At 45.3% G+C, this 15,606-nt stretch overlaps 1 protein-coding gene across 1 annotated transcript in view; it reads right to left on the minus strand.

Moving 5' to 3' along the window:
• RBPJ (recombination signal binding protein for immunoglobulin kappa J region) overlaps positions 1-14,790 on the minus strand; it is a 200,292-nt gene extending 185,502 nt beyond the window's left edge. Inside the window, exon 1 of the mRNA XM_079775076.1 lies at positions 14,694-14,790. Coding sequence (XP_079631202.1) covers positions 14,694-14,725 — 32 coding nt within the window. The 5' untranslated portion in view covers positions 14,726-14,790. The remainder of the gene's footprint in view (positions 1-14,693) is intronic.
• Between the last annotated feature and the right edge of the window lie 816 nt (positions 14,791-15,606).

A 15,606-nucleotide genomic window follows, 5' to 3' on the forward strand; every position in this document is an offset into this window, starting at 1 on the left:
AAAATAAAGTCACACTTTTAATAACAAGAAATGCATTTAACTTGGCTGATTGGTTTGACAGTTAGATCATATGATGAAACAATTTTCATCAGTTGAATAAGTCAGATCTGAAACTCCAAGATTTTGAAAAAAAATTATTTAAGGCATTCAACAAGATAAAAGCTTTAAAGGAGTTCTGTTCTAAAAGATGGACAAAAATATTCTTATTTGCTCAACTCCTACTAAGACAAATGTAACAAAGTGCTTCTGAGTGAAATGATAACAGGTAAAATAATAGTAACTTATAAGTCTTGGCCCTTTTGGTTTACTTCACACAGTGAGCCATTAATGACTGAATCACCAATCCTTTCTCAAGTTAGATGGTTTCCAATTATTTACTATCAACAAAATTGGAGGACCTAATCAAAGTGATAGATGTTTAAGAATTATATTGTGTTTTTGCACATGCAATTCAGGAGGAGTTCAAAGAACTGAATGTCAGGGTTGTAGGAAAACTCCATCTCTTCCCATCTCCATGTTTATGTGAATAAAAGTTCTTAGTGGTCATATCCATGAAAAGAAAAACAGGAATAAAAATGATTCTAAGCCCTGTCACTTTCTAATAGTAAGTAATAATAGTCTTTCTTGAACATAAAAACTAGTGGCAGAAAAATATCCTCACTCTACTCACTGAGATGCATTAAAATTACTTTAAATATAATTATACTAGAGGCCCGGTGCATGAAATTCGTGCATGGGGGGGGGGTGTCCTTCAGCCCGGCCTGCACCCTCTACAATCTGGGACCCCTCGGGGAATGCCTGACTGCCGGTTTAGGCCCAATCTCTGCGCAGACATCCCTCTCACAATCCAGGACCACTGGCTCCTAACCACTCATCTGCCTGCCTGCCTTGCCCCCAATGGCCCTCCCTTGCAGGCCTGGTCGCCCCTAACCCCCTGCCAGCCTGATCTCGCCCCTAACTGCTCTCCCCTGTCAGCCTAATTTTGCCCCTAACTGCCTCTGCCTCGGCCCCCACCACCATGGCTTTGTCCAGAAGGAAGTCGGACGTCTGGAAGATGGCCAGTTGACCTGGTCTAATTAGCATATTACCCTTTTATTAGTATAGATATCAAACATTAAAATATATTGATGATATTTTGGACAATTTTGTATTAATAATAACTTATGATACTTAAATGTGGAAGATGTTTTTTTTTAACAGTTAGAGCCTAATGGCCAGAGGAAACAATATTTCTGAGTGTGAAAGAAATGCTTGTTTGCGTGTTTTTAAATGGGTGATAGTGGGTGGCAAATTGTTAGGGTATTGCTGGAGTAATTAGGCCCCAAGATTTGTTTAAAGTAGCAATCCTACTGTTTTTCTTTTCCAAAAACAGTTGGATTGCTAGTTTAAACAATTTCTATAATAGATAGGAAATCCTTTGCAATCATTTCATATGAATTTGAAGTGCTAAATTAAAGTTTAGGTAAATTAAGTATGTGGGCGGAGGAATGGTTTTCAAATTTCTTTTTTAGGGAGCATGAGAGTGACAGATTTTGAAGTCGGCCAACTTAGTGCACATTAGCAGGTCTGTGAAAGCAAGTGGCCGGGACCAGGGCATCCCCGCCATCCTCTCTTGGTCTGTTTTTTGAAGGGCTGCTCAGCCGTGACCTCAGTGAGTCCCACTCAGGCTCCCTCTCAGGAAAGAAAGCAGCAGATCCACAGGGCATAGTTGTCAGCCACCTTCACTCTTCAGATTACTCTACTTGATTTGAATAAACATGGCTACTTCTCCACGAGTATTTGCACTCACCATGTACCAGCACTGTTCTAATAATCATTTTACAAATATTCACTCATTGCAACCTCTTAAAACCCCTGTGAGGTAGGTACTGTTATTATCCCCATTTTACAGATGAGAAACCTGAGGCACAGGAAGATTAAGTAACTTGCTAAAGGTCACACAGCCAATAAATGGTGGAAGCAGGGCTGATTATACATTGATATTCCCTTTTTTTTTTTTTTTTAAAGGGAGCAGCAAAAAATGATTCTATTTTCTGTACGTAGGTGGACAACTCCCCGACTCCTTTCCTCCCCAAATGCCTCATAGGCCATGCTCCTTTCTCTATACCCAACACTTGCTTGGATTACAAGTAGGTTGGATTTGCCTAGGAGGATCCAAAGAATCCAGTTTTGAGATGCAACGGAATTGAACTTGAACAGCCTATTTATTGACACTGGCGTTCACAGCCATGAATCATGATACAAATGTCTTATTCAGATAGGAGGGCTGGGTAATTAGTATTGCAGGTTACTAGTAAAAGGCCTCAAAAGCATCAAGCACTCCAAGAAATATTTTTCCTGGCCTCCTCCATCCAACCTCATAATTCCAGTTTCAGCGGTCTGGAGGAGGCACACTGCTCTTACGGTTTCCTTTACAGCAATGAGGAAAATGAATTACCCAGACAGCGTAGTTGAGGGGAGAGACCATTTCCCTGCCGTTCCCTGCCTCTGCTTTCCAGAAGGCTTCCACTGGGTTTGCCATTTGACACAGGCAGAGGGTGAAAAATATCTTAGGAAGCCCGTCACCTTGCAAAAGGAAACTGCTTTAAAAATACAAACCCCTCCTGAAAAAAAAAAAAAAAATTGCATCCTCCCCCAAACAACATTAACTATCTAAAAAAGAGCCCAGCATTTATAGAAAGATTAGTATCTATTACTCTATTTTCTAGAAAGCTAAAATTACATTTGGACAACTCTGGGACGTTTCAGTGTCCTTAATATTCTCTAGGGCACTTCAGAGCTCATGGACAGTCCCCACACCACCCTGTAACAGGGAGCAAAGCATCCTAGGCTGTGAGACCTGGTCAGATGGATCCGGGGATCAGCCACTTCCGGCCCTGCCACTAACTAGCCTTAAATCTGTTAGAAAAACTGCCCAAACCTCATTCCTCCCCTCCCACCCCCCACTCCCGTCCAAAGATTAAACAAAAGAAAAAAAATAATTTATAATCCTGCCATCTGGGATATTTTCTGTTAACATTTTGATGCGTTATCTTCCATCTTTTTTCTATGTGTAAATGCATGGTTTTGTAACAAAAATGTGATCATAGGAAACATATCGCTTGTGTAAAGTGCTTTTTTCCCCCCTAAGGGTAGGTATCATCCATATTAACAGTTTTAGCCTGCATCCGAGATTCACACTGGTGGCTTGTCCTGATCCAGCCTATAAGCATGTTCAGTTGCGTTTACACAGTGTTAAAAAAATTCAGCCAACTTTCAAAAAACGATCAGGATATTTTACAGAAAAACCCCATTCCCCTTTCTTTGGAAAATCGGTCGCTCTAGCCACACGGGGCCTGTGTTCCAGGAAGCCAGTGACTGGCCAGAACTGAGTGCCTTCCGTTGCATTCCTGGCCCATGCGGATCCCCGGTCTGCATCGCCATTCGTAATGGTCATGTAGCAGTTTCTGCCTGTTAGTGAAGACATCTACTGTCCTCAGCTAGGATGAGCAATTTGGAGACAGGGCCTGTTGTACTTTATCTTTCAACCCTTAGGCTCTCAGCACCTTCCACCTCCTAAACTCTTAATAGTTATGTTACATAAATACTTGAATGAATGGGCTCATTTGTGACCTTTCCCACGGCGATGCTGCTCTAGGGATGCATGAAGGATTCTGGACCCCTCCGGGGCATCGGGCTTCTTCTGTCCCTTGCAGTGGCTCCCACAGCGGGAGTCAAAGTGGGGCTCCATCCACACTGGCAACTGGGGAACCTGACTTCTCCCTTCCTGGGGGAGCCCTAAAAGCTTTGGAAGGGCAGTGCATACTAACCACCTTACTTCCCACCAAAATGCGGCCAGCTCTCCCGCGTAAGAAGGCAGCTCTCAGATAACACCTTTAAGTTTTTCTCTAACGTTGGAAAAGAGTAAAGAAAAAGAAGTCTGTCATTATCCAGCGGCAGTTGTGCTTAATTTTTGCTTCTCTTCATTGTCTCCTAAGCACTTGGAGTGTGTTCTGGGCGCCATGGCGTGTGTGCGTGCGTTCTGGGTGGGTGTTGGCGCTCAGATGAGAAGCTGGGCTTTAGGGACAGCTCACTCCCCACTGCTGGCTGCACGTGAGGCCGGCCCTGCCACAAGATGGGAGGCGGGCCCTGTAATCCTACATCAGAGCCTTGGCTTCCAAAACCCGATCCGCCAAAATTTGAACTTATATAACTTATTTATTTTTAAGCCAGCCCCGTCCAAGTTGAGGACACTTAAGACTCCCTTTTAGAGGAAATTTGGAACCCAACATTATCATTAACTAAATCAGCAAGCAATGGTTCTGTAAAAATACCAAGCGGCACATAGTTCTGAGGACTTTTATCGTCATGTTCCCAGCGGAATGATATTGTGTGGTGGTTTCTCTGAAAATTGTTTCTGGGGGTTTATTCCTATTCTCTCTCTCTCCCTCCCCCTTTCTTTGTAAACCATGGCCTGAGTCTAAGGGGGGCTGGACTTCCTGCTGAGTAATAACGCCCTCCATTTGACCATGTCCTATAAGCCACCCCAGTGATTCTCCAGCTCGTTTACCTGGTGGGGCCCCTGGAAGACACACTGCTCTCTGTAGAGCTGGTGACGCAGGAAGCATGATAGGACACATATCTTGGGTCACGTCAGATACCATATTATATTAGACTAGAGGCCTGGTGCACAAAATTTGTGCACGGGGGCGGGGAATCCCCTCAGCCCAGCCTGCACCCACTCCAGGATCGGGCCTAAACCGACAGTTGGACATCCCTCTCACAATCCGGGACCACTGGCTCCTAACTGCTCACCTGCCTGCCTGCCTGATCACCCCTAAATGAACCCCTGCTGGCCTGGTTGCCCCTCACTAACCCCCTTGCTGGCCTGGTTGCCCCACGCAGCCTGCTGTTCGGTTGTTTGGTCACCCCTCACCAATCCCCCTGCTGACCTGGTCGCCCCATGCAGCCTGTTCGGTCGTCCATTCAGTTGCGATGGTTGCTTAGGCTTTTATATATATAGATTCTAGACACAAGGGAACAGGGGCCAAGGGCCTGATACAAATGTATGTGAAAAAGATATTGCTATGCCATCCTATCAGGGAAAACCTTGGAAACTCTAAAGGTTAAGGAAGAGGAGAATAATTAAATAAATGGTGGCCATTTTCAATGCATCCCTTATGGATTCATCCAAGTCAGAGAGATTGTTTGGAGAGTTTTTAATGATGCGAGACAAGTGTTTAAGATTTCTTAAGTTAAAAAAAAGGTGGAATATCAAGTCACATATGAAGTATGAGGGCAATTATCTTTATGGACAGAGATCCTTAGGAAACACATCACAATTTTAGGAGAGGGTCTATCTGTGTGGGATGGGATAATGGGTAGTTTTTATTGTTTCTTTATACTTTGCAGCATTTTCAAGCTTGTCCACCATGAGCATTTATTGCTTTGATCGTCAGATTATGGAGTGATGGTAAGGCAGCCAGCTTTGCTGGTGTTGGCAGAGTCAGGCCCACACTTTCTTCTGCCACCATTCTCCTCAGCCCCCTCTGCTCTCAGTCCTCCTTGGCTTCTGCAGGGAGGATCTGGAGGAAAAGGCTGGGATGTACGATGCTCCCCGATGCCCAGAGCCACGGCAATTTCCCTGGGGATATGGAAGTTTGTGGGCATGTTGGAGCTACATGTACTCCATCCAGGTTCCTGGGGGCAGGTTCCTAGAGCTCCACCCACTGAAGAAGGAAGCCCCGCTGAAAGGCAACTTTGCGTCTACTGATGGATCCCATCTTCGGGCGAGAAACAGTGGCAGCAGGACACCCCTCCCCTCGTCCTATCCCCGCCTCCTCTGCTCCCCCAAGGCAAGGTAGACTGAAGGGCAGATAGACATTTTCAAGTTCTGGAGAGGCAGCCTGGTTCAAGCAAGGTGACGAGGCTGCACACGCGGAGCTTTGAAGGTTGTCCAGCCGGAGGAGACCGGCTTATTCCTCGGGCCAGCGAACTCCTCCAGGCCTGTGGGTTTCCTCCGAGTGTTAAATGGATGTAACATGACTCAAAGCTTCTCTTGGAGCTGTGTGCCGTGACTTCATCCTCCGCCGCCCATACACGTGGTTGTGAAGGGCTCTCTCCAGGCGCTGAAGGATAGTGTCGAAGGGGCACTGGAGCTGGGAGGGAGGAACAAGTCTTTTCTAAAAGAATGTTTATAGGAAAGGAGCAGTCTTTTAGCTACCACGCCGGGCAGAGTTCAATGACAACAACCAACTACTTATGGAGTGCTTGTCTACATTTTGAACAAGGCATCCAAGAATCCCCCCCCCCCCCCCCCAGACTCCTTAGAGCAGTGGTCGGCAAACCGCGGCTCGCGAACCACATGCAGCTCTTTGGCCCCTTGAGTGTGGCTCTTCCACAAAATACCACGTGCGGGCGCGCATGTTCAGTGCGATTGAAACTTCATGGCCCATGCGCAGAAGTCGGTTTTCGGCTCTCAAAAGAAATTTCAGTCGTTGTACTGTTGACATTTGGCTCTGTTGACTAATGAGTTTGCCGACCACTGCCTTAGAGAACTCCCGGCTTCCTCCAGGAGCATCCCATTTGTCCTTTTCCTTTAAGGCTTAGATCCCTGGGTGGTGTCGTGGAACCAGTGTTGGTCTGGAAACCAGTGGCTCTGGGTTGAAAAATCTTACCTCTGCTCTGTCCCTCACAAGCATTGTGGCTTCAGGCAAGTTGCTTAACCCTTTGCACTCGCTTGCTTTTTTCTCGATTCCTTTATTCTACTCGGGATTTAATTTTTTAAATACCCCAGATTTTACAAAGCGTGGCAGCAGAATAAAAAACTGGAGTTTCTTTTCATACAAACTTATTTATTTGGATTTTTTTACATTTCAAATTATTGATACATTCAAAGAGTAATTTTAATCTCGACATCCGAGTGCAAAAGGTTAATCTCTCTAAGCCTCATGGCCCCACCTTTCAAACAGGAGCAGTAAGCCAGCCTCATGGAGCTGTTCTTGAGCTGGGTTGTCGGATTCAGCAAATAAAAATATAGATGTCCTCCGCCCAGTTCAATTGGAGTGTCAGACAAACAAAAATACGTTTTTAGTATAACTATGTCCTCAAGATTGCAACGGGACGTACACTAAAATTTTTAATCCTTGTTTAGCTGACATTCCAATGGACCTGGGTATCCGGCATTGTACCTGCCAATCAATCCTATTCTTGAGGCTGAAATACAGGGATTTACCTGGAAGTCCCTGCCCCTGGCTCATGAGGGCTCTTTCCACTGTACTTCCTCTCCCAGTGTGGGTCCCACCAGGTGGTTAGTTGCTTCCCTCTTCCATGGCAGAGGAGTGAAGACGGTGACTAGACTGGTGGGGAGGGTGAGTAGGGGGGTAAGGAGGAGGATGCGCAGGGATGACAGCCCCCAGGAGAGTAGAGAGCCCACGGGCTGGTAGGAGCTAAACCTCTGCTGAAGGGCACTTCAAGAACCCTAGCAAATAGTGCCACTGGTCCTGAGTGCCTTGAACACACTGCTCTAGGGAGCCTGTCAGTGGGGGTGACACCACAGGCCCAGGAGGAGCCCAGATGGGGTACGGACCGCAGCCAGTTCCCATGTAGGCATCACCATTCCAGGGGCTTCAAAGGCTGACTGCTGTGTTGGACAGAGGGGCTTTCCTGGAGGTCATTTTTCACAAAGAAGGGGTGAAGGTGACTGGTGCCCCAGAGACCGTACTGCAACTTAGGGGAAACCCAGGGTTTGTGCTGACACAGGCCTGTCCTGCTCCTCCTGTGTCTGCTCCCCACGACTCCCCTCTAACGGAGTCCCCCAGCGCGTGTGTGGGGTGGAGGCGGACAGGTGGCAGGTCCACTCTCTGGCCTTTGTGTGCATCGCAAGCTGCTGGGGTGCCCCCAGAACCTAAGCTCAGGGTGTCATTTTCCTTCTCTGATCATCTGAATTCCAGGCGAGGAGCTCAGCTGTCGTTGGCTTCAGGGACTTTTTTCCACCAGGATTGAAACCGGGGCCAAGACAGCGCGGGCATGCAGAAGGCATTCTTTTCCGCTACTCAGCTGCGCTCTCCCTTTAGTTGGGGCTTTAGGAAACGGTGCCTTCATCCAGAGGCATAGATGAAAGTTTTGAATTTCATGACAGTGAGAAAACACAGGAAGGGAAACTATCACTTGCTGCGTTTCCTAATTTGTCATGTTTTCCCCCCATTTCCCCCTCTCCCCCGCTTTAAAATTAATATCTATTGTCATATAGATTTAAAGCAAAGAAAAATAAGACTATTTCAAGCCAGGCCCAGTGCAAAAAAAAAAAAAAAAAAAAAAAAAAAAGAAAGGAAAAGAAAAATTTAAAGTGACACCTCTGCTGTTCTAGTCTCCACTTACGTCTCACAGTCAGCTTGTTACTTTTATTTTTGAGGAGAAGATGTAAACATCTGATTATTATTTACTAAATAATGTTCTCGAAGTAAAGTCACTTTTGAAATTTTTTTAGTTCATCCTAAGGAATAATATCTTGACAATGTAGGGTTTGACATGCTATATATATTTTCCTCCCTGACACGTGGGAATAAATATACACTATTAGAATTTTAAAATGCTCATCTGTGTGCCACTTACAACTGTCTTTCAGAGATGCAGCTCTGCCTCATGGAGTTCTACCTCAGGGATTCCCAGCTACAGCCAGGTTCGAGTGAGGCGTTTTCTCCATTTGGGGCACTGGACTTTGCACGCATTAGCTCATGAGTCCTCCCAGGAACTCTATAAAGAAGGTATTTTCACTGGCCCCATTTTAGAGATAAAGAGACAGAGACTGAGAGAGGTCAAGAAAAGGTCATCTTGCTAGTAAATGACAGTCTGATTCAGATCAGAGCGGTGTTGAGTTCAGAGCCCATGCAATCACCTCTCTCTTTCACCTCTTAGAGAAAAGCATAGGCATCGATACCACCCCGTGCCAGGAAAAAAGCAGGCGGCGGTGCTGTGGAAGAATGAGTTCATTCAGTGCTAAGTGCTAAGTGCGGTCTTCCCGGAGCTGCTAACTCAGCGCGAGCGGTTCCCAACTTGCACAGGGGTTGGATTCCAAAAGTTGTTTGAAAGCAGTTTCCCGGTCCCCTTCCCCTGTGCTCCAAGGCGCTTCACACACACCTCTCCTCTTACACTCAGCACACTGTCTCTCGAACATCTCTCCCCCAAGGGCCTCTGGCTGCTCAAGGGCAGGGACTTTGCCATATATTTACTTTGGTAGCCCCAGCACCCTAGCACAGGGCCCAGTCCATGGAGGCACAAAGTATGCATTCATGGTATTAAATTACAAGTCATTTGTTTGAAACTCAACGCACATTTCCCCAAAGAAATGCATTACAAATGGAAGTGGAAGAGGGATGTTGCCAACCAGCCCAGAGAAGTTTATTTAAGCCAGGCGTCCTCAAACTACGGCCCGCGGGCCACATGCGGGTGTTTTTGCCGTTTTGTTTTTTTACTTCAAAATAAGATATGTGCAGTGTGCATAGGAATTTGTTCATAGTTTTTTTTTTAAACTATAGTCCGGCCCTCCAATGGTCTGAGGGACAGTGAACTGGCCCCCTGTTTAAAAAGTTTGAGGACCCCTGATTTAAGCTATCTCGTAGTCTACCAATAAGTTATCTGGAGCTGTGGGTGTAGGGTCAGACCTAGATAAACTTTCACATGGGTCAGAGTTCATCTTTGATTCCCTCCAAACTGCCTTTTTTCCTACATCTTCCACCCTTGGGTATCATTGTCTCCAAGCTTCCTACTCAATAGCAGTGGTCGGCAAACTCATGAGTCAACGGAGCCAAATATCAACAGTACAACGATTGAAATTTCTTTTGAGAGCCAAATTTTTTAAACTTAAACTTCTTCTAACACCACTTCTTCAAAATAGACTCGCCCAGGCTGTGGTATTTTGTGGAAGAGCCACACTCAAGGGGCCAAAGAGCCGCATGTGGCTCGCGAGCCGCAGTTTGCCGACCACGGCTCAATAGGAAGCCTATAGGAGCAGGGGCTAGGTCTTCCCTGCTCTTATTCCCAAATAACCTTTAGGCCCTCCTCACTAGTCAAAATTCTCATTTGCTGAATGCAGCGGAACACAGGTGATCCTCAGTAGGAAAAGAATCTGCTTGAATTAATTCTTGCTAATGTGTGAATGGTTGCCCTAATATTCCTCCACTTTCATCCCCTTTCCACCCCAATGCCAAGCATATGACTGTTTATAGCACAGTAGTCAAGATGCTAGGATTTGGAGACAGATCTCAGTTTGAATCCTGGTTCGAACTCTAAGTTATGTGGCTTAGGTCGAGTAGCTTCTGTGGCCTGAGTTCTCTCATCTGTGAAATAGGAATAATTGTAGTTATAAACAGAGCTAATAGTATTATATCACATCCTGGGCCCAGTGCTAAGGACTTTTTATTCATTGATTCGCTTTATCTTCACAACAACCCCACGAGGCAGGTACACTTATTATTAATTATTATTAAATGATTTCTAATAGTAAATAATTTTTTATTTTATTCCCTGCCTTTCTTTAAAAAAAAAAAAAAGGCTTTGAGGCAAAGTGCTACATTGATAACATTTCTGGCAGCAAGGATGGGAGGGGACAGTCACTGCCCAGGGAGATTTTTAGGACAAAGAGAGCAGAGGCTGCTCCAGATCACCTGGGGCTGAAATGTATCCGCAGAGTCCATTCCCTTATGCTGCTCCTGTCTCCACAGCTTCTTCCTTTCCTCTGCCTCTGAATGTGCCGAATCTGCCAGTGGTCCAAGTTTTTTTCTACCCCCTTTCTTTCTCTTTTAATTTTTTCACACAGCCATGGCAGCTGCAAGGTGGTGGGGGCCGGGCAGACGCAGCAGCTGCTTGTATGTATGGCCCTCTGTAGTCTTCCTTTGTGAGTCAGGGGCTGTCTGTATATATCACAGGCTACCACCTGGCAAGACATTTAGTTCCATCCATGTTGTTTAAATGTTTCTGAGATGATATCATCAATGCATAAGGACGGGAGGACCATCAAGAAGTCGGCTTCCAGCCCCTCCCGCCCTCCGGCCTTCTGCTGGAACCTTCTCGGGGGACGTTATCCCCTAGCTTAGCAGACAGCTTTGGATTCGCTCTGCCGTCCTTCCCACTGGCCAGATGCAGGGATTTCGAGGCCAGTGGGGTGTGCATTTCAGCAGAAGTAACAGTGCGGTCATGGAAAACACTGAGCAGAAGCGAGGCCAGGGCAGGTGGCAGGCAGGCCACTCAGGCCCCCTGCAGCGGTGTCCTTGTGATTAAGTAACTTCACTTCTCTGGGCCTCAGTTTCCCCTTGTGTCAAACAAGGGGGTGGGCTAAACTACCTCTGGTCCCCCTGAGCATTAAGGCTCTGATTCTGTGATAAACTACTTGGAACAGATGGCCATTTGTCCTTACTGATGTCACCCCAAGGAAGGACAGTTCATCATGACCTGCGTGAGCCTTTTCGAATGTTTCCTCATCCTTAAAATTGAGAAATTGCCCCTTTTTGTAACTAAAAATTTCTCATAATTTGAGGGCTTTTTTGTTGTTGTCATTGTTATTAGGACTCCTGAAAAATATGAACAGAACTTTACCCTGTATTCCTATGACAGTGGCACTTTTATACACATACAGAGACCGTCTGTTTTAACCTAGGTGATTAGTGTTCAAAGACTTAGTAGCAGTGATATTCTATTTGACATTTATATTTCAGAGCTATTTAACGCACCACCATTTCATTTGAGCTTCAAACTAAAAATTAGAAGAATTATATTCAGTTTTCCATGTGAAGAGATTCAGGATGAATAAACCTAAATACCTTCAACAAATGTCTTATCCTAGGGTTACAAGGGGAAGAGTCAGGACCCAAACCCAGGTCTTTTGACTCAAAGCCTAGTGCTCAGGCCATGAGAACACATATTAACTTAACGCCTCCCACCCCACCCCCAACATGCCAGCTCCCCCCCGCTTGAGTTTCTGCTATGTCCTGGGCACCTTAGCGGGTACTTTGCATACAACGTCTCCAATCCTTGAAACAATGGTGCGAGGAAAATATTATCATTCTTAGTTTCGAGATGGAATAAATCAAAGTTCAGAGGAATTAACTATTAAGTAGTTGTCTTATGGCTAATGAATGCTAAAGGCAAAAATCAAAGCCAAGCCTGTTCTTTTGACAGTACTGCCTTTCACTTAAATATGCATTATCTGAAATGAGATCCAATGTAGTTTGAGCTTCAGGATTTTTTAGGCCACATGAATTACTCTTCCATGAAAGTACAGTTAACAGAAATTACTGGTTGGGGGAATCCCATTCAGCCAACTCAAACCTCACTCAGTGGCCCTTAAGTTGCCCTGTATGCTTCATTCTACTTCTTGGACTTTCTTTCCTAAAATTTTACTTTCCAGTCATCGTAAGTATTTTTTGTTGCTTTTTTTCCTAGGTCCTCTTAACATGTCTGTACTTTGATTTTAAAAGATTGGCATTTCAAGTGAGCATGGTATTCTTAGTTAGAATTCAAATGATGGCCAGTAGAAGAATGGCGTTCTAGCTGACTTCCTCTTTCCCAAGTTGCCCAGATTATATGTCCCAGGATCATTTTACAGTTATTCATAATCCATTTTCCCCAGTTAACACTTGGCCATTTAGTATCTGTATAATTCATTGCCTATCCTTTTAAAAATATATATATATATTTCTTAATTTCAGAGAGGAAGGAAGAGGGAGAGAGAGAGATAGAAACATCAATGAGAGAGAATGATTGATTGGCTGCCTCCTGCATGCCCTCCCACTGGGGATCAAGCCTGCAACCTGGGCATGTGTCCTGACCGGGAATTGAACTGTGATCCCCTGGTTTATAGGTCGATGCTCAACCACTGAGCCATGCCAGTTGGGCCATTGTCTATTCTCAAGCACACCAACTTTATCTGTGAAATGGGGATAATGATTCCTGTCCTGTCCACACTCATAGTTCTGGTGATGTTCAATCAAATGATGTATAAAGCACTCGGAAAAGAGGAAGAACCATGAACACAGAAGATTACAGTATATTTTGCTTTTGCAAAACCTGCACTATAGAAATGAAGCCAAATAACCAGGGTTGTTCGGTAAGGCTAATATTTGGATGTTCTGGGTCTATTTATTGTTTATCATATATAATATGTAATAATTATATAAAATAATCTCTTTTGTCATTACATTATTTTATGACAAATAATTGATGTGCTTTAATTAGAGTAACAGCCTTCTCACATCATAGCTAAGGTTGGTTAACTACAGTATTGGTGCTTCTCCTCCGGTGTTTTTCCACCTGTGGGCTTCTTGGCTGCTCGCCTACAATTCCCCACCCCTTCTGCTGTTGTCATGGACCCTGCATCAGCCTTTTCTTATAGACATCTCCACATTTTTCAGTATGAGAGTGAATTTTTTTCTTTTTCTTTTTAAAAAGTATTTAAATTGATTTCTAGAGAGAGAGGAAGGGAGAGGAAGAGAGAGAGAGAGAGAGAAACATCAGTGTGAGAGGGAAACATCGATGGGCTGCCTGCTGCACACCGCCACTGAGGATGGAGCCACAGCCTGGGCATGTGCCCTGACCAAGAATCGAGCCGACAACCCCTCAGTGCACAGAAACGACGCCCAACCTACTGAGCTGCACCAGCCAGGACAAGAGCACGTTTTTTAAAATGTTAAATCTTTTTGGGCAGTTCCAAGATGATAATGAACTTCTGCATCCACTGACTGAGAAAATGCTCAATGACAAAAGGGCATTACGAACAGTAAAACTTTTAAATATCCCCATATTTAATCAATCACGGCTGCATCCAAATGCTTTGGGAAAATACAGACACGACTGAGACATTATCCCACCAGGCATGTTTATAAACACTCAGTAAATATTTGTCAAATGAAAGCATAAATAAGAAGCGAATGAAAAGTTGCAGGCAATACTTGTGGTATTTATGGATTTGTGACCCTTTGCCATAACTCCATTCCTCGATCTCTGCCCTGGGCCCAGAGCTCAGAGCTTGGAAACCACTTGTATGGTTTCTCAAATACCCAGTGTACAGTAGGCACTCAATAATTGTGCACTGAATGTATGTATGAATGAATGAATGCTGCTCTTGTCTCCCAATTAGAGTATAATTTTGAGGATAGCAAGTATGATGTAGACCCTTCTGCATCACCTTCAGAACCCAGCATCGTGCTGAGAAAAAGCTGGCTTCTTCCAGACAAACAGCTAATTTCATTAGTATCACCTATGAGCAGATGTATTTCCAGAGGAGCTCATTAAAAAGAAAACATCTAAAATTTAAAAATACCTACAGGGCCTATAGATGCCTTTTATTCTAGAAAATTCCTGGTGTTTGTAAGTGAAAGAAAGTATGGAGGTAGGAAAACATAGGGAGGTGTGTGAGTTCCTACGGAAAGGCAGTGTTGTTGGCCCTCAGGAAGGGAGAGCATCTTCTCAGTGGGGCCGGAGCCTCCTCCTTGGACGTCTGCCTGTCTGCTGCTGGGTAACCTGTGGCCTCAGCAGAGAGCGGCCGTCTGACCAGAAAACCTCAAGCAGAGGCTGCCGTGGCGGAGGAGATGGTTAGCTCATTACCCCGTGAAGTGGCAGTGGCCAGAAGCAATTTACTTCTTCAGAAATCATGAGCTAGAGCACAGTCCGTATTTTTATGAGCAGCGTGGTACAGAGAATTTGTTGGAGGGCTCACTCACCTCAGCAGCGCGGGAGAGAGCAGTCCGATCATCTTGAGGACACGCTCCTTACGAGGGCTCTTGGAGGCTTGAGTGTCAGGAAACGCCTCGGGGAGAGTCTCCTGCACGAGCCTGGTGGCCACTTCACCTTGAGGCGAAGGAAGTGAAAGTGTCAACATGAAGAGGACTTGAAAGTTAACGTTCCCTCTAAGGGGGGGGGAGGGGGAAATGCAGGCACAGCCCTTTTTAAAAAAAATTTTTGTTGGAGGGGGAGGGTTCAGGAGTACTTTGATGGTATGGGGACATCTGTAAAGACTAACAAGAAATACCCTCTCTCATGTCTTGTTTTTTTTCTCAGTTTATTCTGAAATCGTAGGCCTGATTTTCATATACGAGCAGCCTGGAAAACAAATTACCAAAGGAAAAAAAGGAGAGAAAGGATACTGCAGCTGCTTTTGGTTAATTTGATTTTCTTTCATGTTTCATGGCTGCCTTGATATTCCTGATCTCAGTTATTTCTGTTGAATTGAGATTGCCGGGTGCCTGGGACTCGCCCAGTCCTAGACAGGACCTTAACCGCAGTGTGGTCCAGATTCCCAGTTCGGTAGCTGTGAAAGCTGGGGGACAGTGACGTCAGGCACCCCGTCACAGGCCTTTGTAACCCAGGATATCACACTCTCCAGGGCACCCCCAAATTAATCCCTTGAACAGAAGTTCAACCCAGGTACAACATAGCTGTGACCTTTTCCGTCTCCCTGTCTGTCCCTCTTCAATGGGATGTCTGTCAGCGGAATGGGATATTTCACCTGGAGTGAGGGGCCTGGGTGGGATCTGCTGGCTTTGCAGCGGATGGATTTGGGCTGGAACGCAGCCAGGCCAGGCACTGTGGGATGGGTACTACACAGTACAGTGTATGACAGGCACTGGAGCCTGA

The sequence above is a fragment of the Cnephaeus nilssonii genome, assembly GCF_951640355.1.
Source record: "Cnephaeus nilssonii genome assembly, chromosome: 1".
Classification (NCBI taxonomy): domain Eukaryota; kingdom Metazoa; phylum Chordata; class Mammalia; order Chiroptera; family Vespertilionidae; genus Cnephaeus; species Cnephaeus nilssonii.